The sequence below is a fragment of the Scleropages formosus genome, chromosome 11 (assembly GCF_900964775.1).
Source record: "Scleropages formosus chromosome 11, fSclFor1.1, whole genome shotgun sequence".
Lineage (NCBI taxonomy): Eukaryota > Metazoa > Chordata > Actinopteri > Osteoglossiformes > Osteoglossidae > Scleropages > Scleropages formosus.
Window position 1 is genome coordinate 30,728,731 of NC_041816.1, and position 16,414 is coordinate 30,745,144.

General features: G+C 49.3%; 1 protein-coding gene across 2 annotated transcripts in view; it reads right to left on the minus strand.

Annotated features, from left to right (window-relative positions):
- The window catches only part of LOC108924200 (serine/threonine-protein phosphatase 2A 55 kDa regulatory subunit B gamma isoform), a 49,559-nt gene that overhangs the window by 23,139 nt on the left and 10,006 nt on the right, over nt 1–16,414 (minus strand). The window contains exons 1-4 of one of the 2 annotated variants that reach the window (XM_018735424.1): nt 11,882–12,067; nt 5,333–5,430; nt 3,174–3,339; nt 330–442 (exon numbers count right to left, since the gene is read on the minus strand). In XM_018735424.1, coding sequence (XP_018590940.1) covers nt 330–442; nt 3,174–3,339; nt 5,333–5,430; nt 11,882–11,888 — 384 coding nt within the window. In that variant the 5' untranslated portion in view covers nt 11,889–12,067. Of the gene's footprint in view, nt 1–329; nt 443–3,173; nt 3,340–5,332; nt 5,431–11,881; nt 12,068–16,414 lie in introns of those variants that run through there. The other variant, XM_018735423.2, reaches the window with a different exon arrangement.

The window sequence follows — 16,414 nt, forward strand, 5'->3', positions numbered from 1 at the left end:
CGGACATTGTTTCGCATTTTACAGATGCGAAACGAGGCTCGGGTTCAAGTCGGTTCCATTCAGAATATTTTCACCGAGCGCTCGTCTCGCACCGTTTCTTCCGCTTCTTCTCACGCACGATTTCTGATGCTCGCAAATTCGTAATTAGTAAAACTACGTCTGAGTGCATGTCACGTCCTTTCCGGGTATGGCTCCTAAGAACGCGTGACACGTGACAAGTCTGCACCGAAAAGGCCTTCTAAGGAGCCTTGGGTGGTGTGTGCGGTTTGGGTGGTGCGTGCACTTCGCATGGACTCAGTACACAGCGTGTAGAGCAGCTGCCGCCTCACCTGCAGCGACGTCACGGTGGAAACGTCCTTCAGCCGACCTTCCTCATCCTTCAGGTTGTAGCCCTCCGGCCTCTTGTCCCGCTCACTCACTTTCCAGAGTTTTATGGTCTTGTCTGTGCAGAAGCACCAACACACATCTCATCGGTGACTTTTTAAACACTTCTCCAAGACAGGACAATATGGAAGCAGTTATGGTTAACCACACAAAATGGACCCACTGGGGTATGTGTTCCAGAAATAGTAAAAAAAATAAATAAAATCATTTTGCTTAAAGAAAACCTACTTCATTTTTTTGCTCAGCGCTGCAAGTAGTAACAATCCTTTTGAGGGAGCACAGCCACATTTTGTTGTACAGCCATCATATTACATTTATCTGATGCTTGTCTCCAAAGTGACTCACACTTATTTACCCATTTAAGAGCTGCAGCAATTTAGGGTAAGTACCTTGCTCAAGGGTCCTCTAGCCAGATGGGGATTCAAACCTACAGCCTTGGGGTTCAACAGCCAGAGCTCCAACCACTAGGCTACCAGCTGCCCCAGGTTCCATCAGAGATGTCTCGATTTTGCAAAGTACACCTTTGCTGCATCCAATCAATGGCAGCGCAATGGTCAAAGTTGGACACGTCGTCCTTCCCAATGTAATGAGAAGAAGCGCAATCGCTCTTCCGGGAGAAGTAGAAAGAGTCTCGATCCCTTCCTGCCAAACCGTTGTAGGCCTTGCGTTTTCTCCACACGCTGGCAAACAGCCACGTGTTCGGCACTCGGGTCGTCGTGTGAAAGTGTCCCCAGAAAGGCGTCTGTTTTCCAACACAAAATACGGTATTTATCTGTTTATTTACTGGCCCTTCGAGCGAAGGCGACATCTTAGTAAATCGTTGACGCGCCTTCACTTTTCCGCTCGCTATCGGGAGGCAACACTCACATCTGCTCTCCGTCTCTTGACTTTGTGCCACATGTGTAACTCAGACGTGTTAAACAATTCAGACATGGCTTTTAACATCAAATACACATGCAAGAAGCAAACATTTGTGTTTATTTAGATATTAAAATATCAATTTATCGCTTGTCTCCTTTCCCTCGATGATGTCGACCTGGCTGCCGACACTGACGGTACTTTTCAGCGAGGTCACTTAGCGCAGTAACTGCTTGCAGGTCAAAATTAATCGTATTCTGTACTGAGCAAATGAAATACGTCTTTAGGCTTCCAGCGATGCATCGGTAACACCTGTTGTTGGTGAAATCCATTGTAGAGTACTGATCCTTACATTTAGCATAACAGTGTGCTTCACCCGTTTTGTAGGAGATCCGCTGTAAGTAATGATGGGAAGTACAATTAGTCACGTGTCTGCGCTCCGATCAAACGACCGTTGACCCGACAGGGACGTCTGAGGGGGAAACGCGCAAAGCGGAGTGTGACGAAGCGGCGGAGAAACCAACAGAAGAGCTCTTCTCTCACTCAACGCTACCGTGGGTGGAGAAGACCCACGCGGTGCATCGTGTGCACCTGCGACCAGATGAGGGGTCAAATGAGGTTAAGCGTAGAGTGGCCGTGCGGGCCAAGGTGTCCGGCCACGCGGGGTGAGTGACGGTCGTGAGCTACCGTACGCCACGGTGACGCGCCAACACGTGGATACGTTCCACGGCTTCCCGTTTCACTCTGATCCAGACGCTCCGACGGACGGCGCTCTCTTCTCCGTCTTCCCAACACGTTACGCAGGAGAGGTGTTGCGCATCCTTCGCTGGACGGAGGTGGCCCTGCAATCGATCGCCGCCGACGACAGCCCGGGCCGCCGAAACCGGACACGCCGACGCTTGAGCCGAGCTCGTGACAGCGAGACGTGAACGTGAGGGCGACGATCGGGCGACGGTAAGAGTTCTTACGCATGTATCAGTTCCTAGGTGCCGCACGTATTCCGTGTGGCACGTTCAGCATATCGTAATTAATGGCGCGATGAGTGGCAGGTGCCAGTGACGAGTATCACTCTTACAACGAATCATGCGGTAAACACAGAGTGGACATTGTGGCTAACTTGATGGAAAACCGGGGATCTTGACACTCATTACTTCTCCGATATAAATAAACTCTTGGGTGTTCCCGGTCTTCCGGACCTGCTCTGGTGGAACGTGAGGTGTGCGGTGCGTTCCGTCGCCGGCGTTGTGTCGCTTTCGGTTGCAGCAGTTCAAACGCGGGGGGCCGGGGGATGACGGCACAGCCTAAACGCTGACGTACACACTCACGCGCGCTTGGTTGCTCCCACCTGGGATCGTGGCAACCGAATGGAGACGGAGCAGACGGCCAGAGCAGCCACTCCTGCCCCCCCAACACACACACACACACACACACACACAAAGTCCTGCCAACACTACCAACGAATTTGAAGGTGGATAAAATGAAAATAGGCACAAAAAAGGAAACAAGCTCCTTGAACCTTTCTAGCCAAAAACAGCATGAAGCCACAAGTGTTCTGGAATAAAAACTGAGTACGACTGCAGGACTTGTGCACAGCGCTACTGATTCTCTGCAGTAATGTTTAGCAAGAAGAGAAGAGAAATGCTTTTCCACACAAGTAGGTGTTAAAACTGAGTGAGAACAAAAACCCGGTGTATGTCACGAAGGCGCCTCGAAGCCTAGAATGATCAAAGCCCACAACACACAGCACATATACACGTTGTCTAATAACCGAGACTGACATGTGCAGAATTATTCTTTTACAGTTATCCTGCGACAGATTTTGACGATGTGTGTTTCCATTGGTGGAGAGGAATGAAACGTGTGATGCCATTGGTGGAAATGAAACCAAACACTTGTTGCCATTGGTGGAAATGAAACTAAACGTGTGTTACCATTGGTGGAGAGCAGGAAGTGGGCGGCGTTTTGCTGGGGCAGCCATCGGATCTTGTTGATTTTCTCCTCGATCTCCAAGCTCTTCAGGTAATCGAACTCGGGTTCGTGGCTCTGGAAGGTGCTGTAAACGTTGTACTCTCCCTGGCAGTAAGGCTCATTATTACACTGCAAAAAAAGAAAAAAGAACCTCTAAAAAATAGTTTTCAGTGTGTAGCACAAACGTGTTTCTAGCCAATACCATGATATCGCACAGAAGTCCTTTCTGTGACTTTTTGTGGTGCGTTTACCCCTCGCTTGTGTATTCGATCAGACTCAATGGCTCTAAATGTGACACGAACAGCTATGGAAACCAGCACTGACCATTTTATTCTTATGGATAAAACTAGTTTGACCTGATTTAGCTCAGACCAGTTTGAACATTTGTCTCTTTTCTCTGTCTTCAGAAGTTTTTTTTACCACCTGTCCTTTTCCCTCTATTTTACCACATTGCTCTAATTGCACGCAAGTCGATTCTGGAGCAATAAGTTAAAGACACTTTTGCGATGTAGAAAAAGGCCCAAGGAAAAGTACTTCGTTACCCAAACCATTGTACATTTTAAATCAAAATATTTTCTGCCAGATGGTCTCAGGTAGGGGGGGTGTGGTGGTGCAGTGGGTTGGACCACGGTCCTGCTGTCCGGTGGGTCTGGGGTCCGAGTCCCGCTTGGGGTGCCTTGCGACGGACTGGCGTCCCGTCCTGGGTGTGTCCCCTCCCCCTTCGGCCTTATGCCCTGTGTTGCCGGGTAGGCTCCGGTTCCCCGTGACCCCGTATGGGACAAGCGGTTCTGAAAATGTATGTGTGTGTGTGTGTGTGTGTGTGTGGTCTCAGGTAAAGGCCTCAAGGTGCAGAAAAGAGCAGATGACAGTTTAAGGAGCACAGGTGTGTAGGTCTACTCTACTCTGCTCTGCCCACCACCATCACAGTGTGTAGAAACGTGTTCTGCCCCGGGGTGAAGGTGCAGCTCCTGTACCACGGTGAGCTCTGATGCTGTAATGTTCACCCTTTACCCCAAATGTGAAAAGCTTAGTCATGTTCTGCCCAGAGGTCATCTGAGGCAGTCAGAGGAGGGACTTCTGTACTGCGGGTCGCGCCGCTGGCATGGCACTTGGAACGACAAGGCGAGCGAGCGAGGAAGACGCCGCTGGTGGCACGGCTTTTACGGCCCCGTTTGTTGCTCGCTACGGAGAGCCCCGCTTCTGCGCGGTCCTCGGCGTCCCGCAGCGTCCCCTTCGGGACATCACTCGACTTGCCGGAGTCTCCTTACAAGCCACAACAACTCCTTACAACACAATAAAGGGTGCGCGCATTACCGCGCAAAGTGCTCCTTTCCTGACGTACTTTGTCCTTAACCAGTGGTCAGTCTGAGTAAAGAATCTCCTCTGTCAGTGGAACAAATAAATGTCACGCTCTTCACGGCTAACTTTGTGTCGAGGAAAAGCACAGACGTGGATTGTACCCGAGCTCACCTCTCATGCAGTTTTTGATGTAAAATTGCCCCTAAAACATTCGACTGACATGCAATTTTCTCGAGGTTTCTGGATATGGTCGCAGAAAAGATCGTGCACCAATTGTGATGGGTTCTTGGCGCAAACGTTGGACACTTAAAAAAAAAAAAAAAACAAAATGTTGTACTGCTGGGATCACTTCACAAAGACTTTCTGAGCTAAAATCACGGCTGCCTGGACTTCCCTCTTACAGGGCATTACAGGATTACAAATATAAGAAATTAATAATTAAATAACGGGGTGCGGTGGCGCAGTGGGTTGGACCACAGTCCTGCTCTCCAGTGGGTCTGGGGTTCGAATCCCGCTTGGGGTGCCTTGCGGCGGACTGGCGTCCCGTCCTGGGTGTGTCCCCTCCCCCTCCGGCCTTACGCCCTGTGTTGCCGGGTAGGCTCCGGTTCCCCGTGACCCCGTATGGGACAAGCGGTTCTGAAAATGTGTGTGTGTGTGTGTAATAATTAAATAATCCTGCTCTTTCCGGAATATTTCATGCTACAGAAAGCAGTGCTGAGACCCATCACTATGAAAGCACACTGGAAGTTCATGCCCTTGTCTCTGCGAAAGTTGCATGGAGTTGGGAGGGAAGCACGCATCCAGTGCCTCCGTGAGGACATACCTCAGGTTCCCTCTGGAAGATGACAACACGACCCCCCTTATCCCCAGTTGCCAGTAGTTCCCCCGTCTGGTTGAACTCTACTGTGGAAATGATGTCAGCTGGAAGACAAACGAGACAGAAAGACAGGAGATACAGGAGACATCAGTGTGCTGCTGTGCTGGAAGAAGAAATAACCATCTCAAAAGTCTTCTTAGAAAAAGGACATGTATAGGATAACATCATTTATCACCAGCTGCCAATGAATCAGCAACCTGCTATGGACTCAACACAGTTCTTGGTGGTTATCTTCTCATTATGATTTCATTATGATTCTGTAACTTTTTATACAAACAAATCTACTATAAGATAATTATCTCTCTGAATTACTTGATCTGTGTCAAAACCACAAAGACACCAGCCAAACAGGCATCAAAATGACACAGAAATTGCATTTATTCACAACCATGTGCATAACTAAATAACGCTCTAGGGATTTACATGGATTCATCTGCAGACACTGTGCAGACTTGCTCTGTCTACACCGCTGCCCTCTGGATCAGCCATTGCCTCTCATAGGGTTCTGCTGTCACTGCTGCCTGATGACACCCAGCTTTTCTTCTGTCTTCCTCCAGCCTCTACAGATGTGTCCTCTAGCAAGGCAGCTTAAGTCTCAGACATGTCTGCTTGGATCTGTTACTCAGTCCCTCCAAGACCAACACCCTTCAACTTCCAGCAGGTCAAAGTAGCTAATGGGAACGCTCTTCGAAACTGGACAATTCGCTTCTTTCATCCGCTTCATCAGTCCAGAGCCTGGCGGTAACAATGGAGTTGTTTCTGCTTGATCCCATTACACTGAAGCCATAATCTGATTGTGCAGATGTCTCCTGTGTAACGTCCCCAGAACTATACTGACATGTATCTCCCCTCCTGATCTATCTGCACTGCCTTCCTGTAGCTGCCCTTATCAACTTCAGAACTCGAGTTATGGCCTACAATATATCAGGGATCTGTGCTCAGATACCTACTCACTTCATAATCCCCAGCAAGAGTAGAGTGCTCTTCAACTTCTGGCTATTTGGTGGTCCCACATACGAGACATCTAAAATTGAAAACGCTCCCCATCTCCATCAGAACTGCTGAATCCCTTGCAACATTCAAGAAGGCGTAAAAATGCATCTCTTTTGGATCCACTTGTCTCCCGATTTCCTAACTGGCAGGATCTGGATCATCACCTTTGTACGTCCCATCAGTGCTGTAGGCAACTACTTGTGTCATGTGCACCAGTGAAAATGGCGGTATTGGACACACTGGACTGACCTTTGACAGTCGTGTGTCTGCATCTGTGATGCTTTGTTGTGAAATCCACTTTTGTTCACTCTGCCAAAGGATATCCAGAAACAAGATGGGTCCTGCTAGGAGCCTGCATTGCTTTGCTGAGGCTCCAACTGCCGCTGCACACATAATCGCTGCCTGGACTGTCTCTCCTCCTGAAAGGATATGAATCCTGCACTTCTTCAGTCTGATGGCTCAGTGCCTTCAAGTTGAAATTTAGACATAGCATCTCTCCTGCTATTAAGATGAACATTTTTGAACATGTCTAACTTCTAACATTCCCTCTCCTTTGAGGCAAAATATGAATGATTATTGCCTGCAGTCCATTTACATTTTCATCTCTAGGCTTTTTTTATTGGCTCACACAACTTTCCAAGCGTTCAGCTGATGACCTCAAATTATTCATTCTGTTTTCTTTTTTACTCCTGCCTACATGAGGATAAATCATGGGGGGAATTCATCCTCCTAAGCTGGAAATAGAACGAACAACCTTTGTGTGCTCAGAACATACCCAACGGCTCATCGGGGACAGCTTTCCGAATGCTCTGTGTGGCCAGTTCCTGCTACGTTTCTCTGGAGGAATCTCTCTTTGACACCTCTGACACTGGCTTCCCACCTTGATGGAGTGACTGAGCACCACAGACATTTGTACTTAGGAAATACAACTGACCTTTCCAGTAGTCTTCAGAGATTCCACAATCATGTGCAATGACGACAAAAGTACATCCTCCTTAAATTCAATCGTTTTACGTATCAGGGCAAAAAGAGCAATCGTCTGGTCTGAGATAAGACATTTCACTCTCTCCTTACTTATTCAACTTAACGTCAGCAAAAATGCAGAGGCCATGAGGAAAAAATGAAGGAGAGCCTTACAGCTTCCGTCCGAGTTAAGAAGGGGACTAGTAGCCAGGAGCTGCTAACCGAAACCACTTGACTAGTCCATAATCAGGAAGTGTGACCACCTCTGTGAAGGCAGAGCACTCAGAGGTGTGTGTGTGTGTGTGTGTGTGTGTGTGTGTGTGTGTGTGTGTGTGTGTGTGTGTGTGTGTGTTAACACCATGCCAAGGAGAAAAGACATCGGCAATGACCTCAGAGAAGAAGCTGTCATTGCTCATCACTCTGGGAAGGGTTATAAGGCCAGAAATGGAAGGAAATGCACCATTCTACTGTGAGCAGGGTTATTTACACACAGGGAACATTCTAGACAGCTGTCAGTCTTCCCAGAAGTGGGCATCCCAGCAAAATGAGAATTTTTTCAAAATAAATAATGATATAGTGCAATGTGTTTGTGTTTTGCGTTGTCTCTCACCTGATGTTAGATTTATCGTGTGTCACCGTGCCTGACAGTGATGAGCAATATTTCACATGAGTTATGATGAACACAACCATCAGTATACAGTCGCCCCCATCCACCTTCCAATGTTTTGTCCCAGCAAATGAAAAAGACTGAAATGATAATGTCCATGTGTTACTGACACTCTACACAGCAGATGTGGCCACGGTGTGACTCTGGTACTCGGTGTTCTAGAGACATGTGGAGTTTCATTGCGGGTGTGGGGATGGGGGTGGGGGAGGTAGGGGTGGCTCTCAGTGAAGCAGCACAGCTGATCTCTGAATAATTGCAGAGCCATTAAGATGAATTATGGGGAATCATCCCTAGGATATGACAACCCATCCTCCTCTGCATGTCTCTGTCCCCCACCCACCCACCCCAAACCCCAAACCCCAAACCTCTCTGCCTATGGTGTGGATTCTCAGGGCGAAGCAATGTTGGTGGGGGAGGGTGGGGGCAGAGAAACACTTGTATGCTAGTTGCCATAGCAACGGGCTGAACTCAGCGCTTTATTGGATGCAGCAGCAGGCCTCTCAATGCAAGAAGCACAGTGGCCTTATAGCTGAAAGACACGGCAAATGAAACATGAGCCATGGCGGCTTCCCTGCGCTGCACTGGGTCACCCGTTCCTGCACATCATAGTGCGACAGCTTAACATCCCCTTCCAAAGGGGCGACTTTCTCCAGTGCTACGTACTGTACATGATCGCAGCTGAGCAGCAAGGTGGACGAAGACCTAAAGCAAAAAGGTAAAAGTGTGTGGCTGTGACACGGAAGCGTGACCCTTTATTTAACGCAGAGCACATAGCAATCGCTGTCACTATACACAAGAGTCTGGAATTTTCTGCATTTCTACATAATCCTTCTCGGTGCTTGAAGACTGAGACACCCTGACATCTGAGCGACTTAAAATTCAAATTACAAAACGCCCATCAACATAAGAACATTTCAGAATTGACTGGTCTTGGGGACAAAATATGAACATTTCCACAATGACCTTTGCATTTTGTTGTACTTTTTTAAACTGCATGCAATGAAAGATGGACAGGTGACCCTTGATCGTTTACCACATTACTGTATTTGTGCCACTCACATGACTTACATGTAGTAAAAGGCCCACGTGGTATCCGCACATTGAGCTGAAGTGGTGACACGGAAAGAAGACAATCAGAAATACCGCGGTACAGCGTCAGCCCTTCGTCTCACTGTACGTCCACAGCCTACAATTTGCGAGTAAAACACTGTGAAACGAGCTGAGGGCGCTGCACTCTGCTGTACTCTGCATTACACTGTTTCTGCCTGGTAATCCCCGTTTGATATTGTGGCACCACATCTGCTGCTATTTTCCATATTAAGTAGTATCTTAGGCCACGACTCCCAGGAAGAAAAATGAATTGAGTATTTCATTTCTCCTACTGCAAATATCATAACCACACAGAAGGAAACACTGATCTTTACTACTTTCATCAGCACCCCCTGAAGCCCCCCACCCCCGACCCCCAAGACTCCCCTGGGAGGTGAACGAGGAATTTGATTAAAGGAACAGAAATACAGCGTCACTGACGCCTCATGACCGAGGCAACGGGGGGGTGGGGGGGCGGGCTCCGGAGGGAGACACGTCGAAGCCAAATGCCGACATGTTGAGAGCGCGTAAAGCATCATTTACCGCATGATATGACGAGTGCCCTGCTCTCACACTCGCGCCCACTCCCACACTCATCTTCATCGTGCTCCAGCCCAGCAGGAACAAGTGACCCTGAAAAGAGGAGTCCCAGAAACTCCAAAAGAGGCCTGGCTTCTCTTCGTCCACTTCGCGTCCATGGATATCGACTGAGAAGAGCGTGCATCAGTGTGGAGACACGCTCTCCGGCCTCGCACACACTCGCCGAAAGTGAACATGTGTCCCTGAAGATGACATCGGTTCCCTTCAGTGCTACGGGGCATTTGGGTACTGTGTAAAGAAGAGCAAGTGACCTGGAGCGCAGTGGACACGTTGACATGGAAAAGTGTGAACTCAGGGTTTTAAGAACAACCTTAACAGATGAACAACTGATTCACACGACAACATGTTGATGAAATCACTGTACGCACTGTATGGTGAATGAAGGTTTCAATACTCACACAAAGAGCAACAAAAATTGAAAAAGACTCGGAAAGAATTCACCATCAACTGCACCCGAAAGGACTCTGCTACTCAGTGGAAATGTACCGCACTACATACAGTAATTTTACCCTAATGAAAATCTCCCTATTCCCACCACACCTCACTGCATCTCCAGCAGCACCGTGGAAAAGTAACCATGGCAACAGTGTGAGATGCCAGTGTGCTTTCCAGGTCATCTCGCACAGGGTGTCATTCACCACAGAGTCGGGGTTAGAGGGGCAGGGCTGGGGCTGGGGGTGCACTAAAAAAGATAACACGGTCATTTGAAAAGCAAAACTCCATCACCCACATCCCACCCATCCCAGATGGAGACTTGGCTTGCCAAGTGCATTGTGGGAACATTACCGCCACGTTGGAGGAACAAAAAAAGCAGGCGAGCCCATTTTTCTGATCAGAAACAGCAATGGGGACGTTTCCTTTACTATATTTACCGTGTTTCCTTTACTCCATTAATGCGTCTTCTTTCCTCTCGCACCATTACACAGCACACAGCACCGGATCCCGGATGCGGAGCCGACCTGGAAGCTGACCATTCATCCGCAGCGTGCTGACCCCCCCATGGTGCTCACCCTGGGTTTCTATTAACAATGAGGACGTAATGAAGTGGCGAGGAGGAGGCGTGGGGTGGGGAGGGGAGGGGAGGGGGTGTGTGGCTAAGATGGTCAGCGCTAATCCCACATATGTGCTCTCTCTCTGAGCAGGGTGTCGGGGGGGAGGGGCAGCGGGAACAGGTTTTACGACGCTGCTCTACATACTGAGCCGAAGAGTCAGCTGCTTTCCATCTCGCCTCCACCTGAGGCTGGACTGCAGGTTTGGCTCATGTGGTGTTAACACTTCCTCTTCTTGGTGTGCAGCGCAGTTGGGCCTTTCACATGTCAAAGTGTGTGTCCTGAAGGTCGTGAGTGAGAGCACAGCGTAGTTCCCTTTCTCCACACAGAGTAGCTCTTTTTACCCACTCAGATGGCTCCGTGTGCTGTTTGCTGTTAGCTTATGACGGCATTAGGGGCTCATGTCAGTACCGTGTCACGGCAGGGCGCCCCCTGGAAGACACATCATGCCATTGCAGGAGCACCTCACAGGCTCCAAGGGCTTTGGACTGCGGGAGGAAAGCCGCACTCATGTGTGGAGAACACTGACTTGAAGAAACCCACATTACTTCATTATTTCACAGTAAAGTACCACACCCAGCTCTGATTTATTGATCCTGTTCACTGGAAAAGACAACAAAACAACAGGGTAACACACCATACGAGTATAACATCTCTTGGTCAGTTTGAATGATGATGATGATGATGATGATGATGATGAAGGCCACTATCACACCTGCACCATGTTGAGAGTAATGGAATTTGGGGCACAAAACGCTTTTGTTAGAAACAACACGCTCATTCTGCACAGGGTGCCACAGACACTCAGCTCTTTTACCACAGTAAGGCTAAGTGGTGAAGAACAAGGTGTTTCAGTCCACAAACAGCAATGTGTGCACCCCCATTCCCTGCCATCTCCCCAGTACCTGCTGATTTGTGCAATGGAACGAACCCTTCAAGAATCATACCACGCCCAGTATGAAATGGAGTTGAGACCCAGCTCACAGAGAACCAGCGAGAGCCCTTGCCTACGGGGGCGATGACATTGTTACCGCAGGACTCCAGCTGAAGGAACCAACTGTGCTACGCAAGCAGCACAGCAGCACTACAGAGTTGTGGGCAAAGTTAAAAAATGTCTAAAAAAAATGGGCTTACCCAGCATTCCTCAGCTGACATTGGAACCCTTGACCCGGCGACTCTCCAAACCCAGTGAAATTGGAGCGCTGAGTCGTAGATGGAGAACATCTCTACCTTGGTCCACTACATCTCCCTACCACTGCACCCACCCGGTGAGAGTCCCCAGAGAGAGCGTCATGCGGCAGAGGCAGCGATGTCTTTTCTCCGGCCGGAATGATCCGGAATGGGACTGCACAACTGCGGCTCAGCGCACACCCACGGCTCACTGCTATCTCGTCTCCTGGCGTGGACCGCGGTGTGACTGTTTGTGTGGTGGGCTGGTGCAGAGGAGGGGCACTTGGAGATGAGCGGCACGGCTTTCCCCTCTCGGTAGGAAAGTTGAGCCGCAGGGCTAGAAGAAACATGTGCGTGTGATTTTTAGGAAGAATTCTTAGGAAAAAGGAAAAACACCGAATGCTGTTGAGTGTGGAGAATGCAGTAAATTATACTCCGTGTACCGTTACGTACATCGTTCTGGAGGATTTCATTTGTTCAAGGAAGAACGTAAATGAGTGATGCGGAAAGTGTACCTGCAGAGAAAAGCCCCCTCCCGCTGAACCCCCCCCCCCCCCCCGCCCGCTGCCACCCCCGACCTAAGGCCCGGTGGACATAGAGTGATGTCCCATTGGATCACATTGCAGCTACAGGGAAGACATGCGCACTCCCCGTGGACAGATTGTCCCTCCTCTTTGGCTGGTGAAAAGCACAGCAGACACAGACACAGACACACACACACTCTGTAAGTGTGACTCACTTACAAGGCAACGGTGCCACTGCCATCAGCTCCTCATCACACGTTTCAGCTGCTTCCCAGCTCCCTAAACTCAGTAAATGTGAGTATCTCACCAGCATGTGCTGGCATGTTTCTCAGGATGGGAGTGTGTGTGTGCGTGTGCTCAGAGACCCTTTCCAGCTTGTGATGGGCGGCTACATCCAGGGACTGAAGGGAGACTCATCTGTCTGAGCACTGACCACAGTCTCCATGGTAACCCACTGTACACACATTATCGCAATGAGACTTTCCAGCTGGTGAGTCAACGATTGTTTGCTCATGTGTTTTCCTCAGGATGCGTTACCATCCGTTCATCATTTTGTCCTTCAGGCATGTTGTCAGAGGGGGCCATAAAGTTGAGCGAAAGGAGGGTGCGACAGACAGGACCACGACAAACCTTTAGGATTATTTATCACACAAGTTACAGAGATCCATCAGAAAAGCGAAAATAAATATACGGTGGTTCTTCGTGAACGCTCGAGTTTTCACAGATGAGAACTTTATTTTCCAGATTTGTACAGTTTTATAGCAGTTTCTTCACCTATTGCTTCTATAAAACATCTGTCTGGAGTGGAGTGAAACCAGAGTTTCGGCTTCTCCTCAAACTCCTCGAAAACGGGAGTTGAGTACGACACAGGTGTCCAGCAGAAAGTAGTCAATCGCTGCAGCTCGCTTTGCAGAAGAGTTCCTGCTCAATGAAGAACATGCTGTAAGATTTTTATTAGCTCATATGGACGCTGAAACACATGTGTCTGGACTATGGGAGGAAACCTACATGAGTGGTGGGCGAACCTGCAACCTCCACGCAGACTGATCCGCTCTCAAACCCGTGTCTGAATGCCCAGGCGGTGTGAGGCAGCAGCACTACCCGCTGCGCCAGATGCCACTCAAACCAGGGACCAAATCAGTCGGAACTGTGAAAAGTGGACAGTTGTCCAGCTGAATGTGTACACAGCGCAGAGTCGGCGGCTGTCTGGCAATTCAGTTATGAGCAGGACCCACAGATGAGGGGTTCTTTGCGACCCCAGCAGTAACTCGTACCTGCGGTACATCGGTAACGTATCTACGGCACATGATGTACCTGTACATGATGTACAATGATGTGCCTGCGGTACATCGCTCATGTTTGCTCTACCGTGAGCCTCCAGCCAGCACTGTAAGTGAAACAGCTGCATTTCAGGCTCCCGTTTCCCACGTCTCGGACGTTTGTCTCCAAAAAGCCAACGGACCGGCCCCATGCCTGCCACTCTGTGCTCCTTACTCATGGGGCGCTGTTGAAACACCACGTCTGGGGTTTTTGCAAGAAAGGACTATTGTCCCGCTCTGGCGACAGCAAGGATTTCTGAACGAGGGCAGAGAGTGAAAGACGCGACGCTCGTGGAGCAGCGCTGGTCAGGTGTTTGGAAAGGAGCCCCGCTCTGTGTCCCTCCTCCTCCTTACAGAAGGGCTCATGCTGTTCAGTCGACTCCGTTACCCACAAGCAAAAGCACGGCTGCATTAGGCAGGATTACATTTGACCTGGAAGCCATGGCAACTACCTGAGCACAACGGTCGAGGCTGGGAGAAGGACTCACGGCGCTGGGTCGGGTCAGGTCGGCAACCCCTAAGGGGATAAGGTGGCCCTCGGCCTCTCCGGGTACCCACCGACAACGACGAAGCACGTGGCACGCGGCTGAGGCACGAGTCTCACTCTCCCGTGATTCTTTGGGGCATTATTTAGCAGCTCCTGCTTGTGCTTGAGCCACCTGCGGGCTTTGGGCTAATCCCATTAGTAAGAAAGACTCTGTGCTGTGCCAGCCAGAGTCTGCGTCCGCTGGCTTTGCGGAGCGCAGAGACAGAGGGACAGGACATGACTTCATGCGCTGCTCCGTCTTTCGCCTCTGAGCGCAGTCACACTCCTTGCCCTCAGAGGAAGAGGAAAACATGAGTAAAAAATGGTGCGTAAACCACAAGGTGTGCAGTTTGGTGTGTTTATGCTAAATGACCCTGCGCCAGACGCCACTGCACCTCTGCAGTCACGACGCCACAAGGTGCAGGATCACAACAAAATTGCCTCGTCCAGATAGACACACTGCTGGAGCCCCCCCACCCCCCAGCTCGAACCCATCTGCACAGAGGGAAAATGAGCGAACGGCGGCGATGGCGACGCTGAAGCCGAATGGGCAACAAAGTCCAAAGCCTGCGAATGAAGGGGCAAAGAAGAGATGTTTCCTTTGGCAAGTGGTACCAGTGAGCAGAGCATCATGAAACAGGATTTCTGCAGTGTCCTAAAGTACAATTCATAATCGCATCATATAGCTGAAACGAAAATATTTTGTTTGACCTGTTAGGTGGGGACTTATTTTAACTCCAGCAAGTTTGACCTAAATAAATAATTAAACTGCAAAATGCTATCACCTGTTGACTTTTTCCTCTATCTCCATGGTGAGATAGAAACAGACAGGAGACCATGTTCTGCCTCATGCACTGTACATAATATCCAGACACACACACACAGAGGCTGATCATAACAGGTTAGGGAAAAGGGAGCTTCATCACTTTGCGTTTAGGGACTTAATTGTATTGTCCACAGTGCCATTCAAACCCAGAGCCAGGATCCAAGCGCTGGTGATGCTGCTCCTTGGACTCACAACAAAAGATGCAGCACGGTCTCTCTACAGCACTTTTGTCTTCTTTCACATTGCAACTTGTTCTTCCTTGTTCTTGCTTTAGTGACGACAAACTGAGCTACGAAAGCCAAGCCCACCAGAGGTAACTTGAGAGACGCCAGTCTTTTCCTTCCAGATGCTCTAGAAACACAGATAGAGAAATGGTCTTTCGAAAAGTCTTCAATACAGTTTGCTCGCAACACACTGCACCTCTCACATCCCCCCTTCCTCCTTGTGTGTGTCCACACACACCAAGCCAGACAGTAGAAGCCCTATGGGAATGTAGCTGATTTCAAGGCTCTTAACCTTTGACCTCAAACAAATGGGTAGTGCTTCCATTCCTCCACGTGTTGCCCCTGCAAATAGTGCAATACGCACACTGTGTCCCCGCCCCCACCCGGGCTGTTCCGGGCTTTGGAGAGATGCTCTTGCCCCAGGATGGCCGAGGAGTAAAGGAGCTCAGATGCAGAGACAAGCAGGCAAGACCTGAGCTGAACTCCGCAGACGTGGAGCCAGAGCCTGAGAAGCAACCTTGTGTAGTGCTGAATTGTCTTTATTGTGGAGACACACAAATATACACACACCGTGTCACTGAAATACAGATACAAAGACATATATAACAGAGAAAGAAAAACTCCACAAATAGCCCAGGATATCAAACTCTCTGCAGAGCCTTATTCAGGCCTTTGGAGGAAAGATGTTTTATCCTTTAGCTATACAACTGTGACTGAATGCAATGATACCCCATTCAGCCCAGGGTTTATCCCACTGGTACTGCTTGTCCCATCTGGACCAATGACAAACACACAATAACAAGGAAAATGACAATATTGACAGTTTAACAAAGGAAAAACCTCCTTTACCTTTTCCCCTCAAAGTGACTTACAGTGTTACACTACCTGCAGCTATTTACCCATTGACACATCAAGGTAATTTCAGGATAAGTACCTTGCACAAGGGCACCACCGCAGGAGGGGGATTTGAGCTGCTCACCTCAGCATCAAGGAGGAGCAGCACTGACCGCTGTGCTACACGTTGTTTTAGAGCAAACCCACTTCTCTACCTGTGAGCTCTGTTTCATCCCAAACGCTG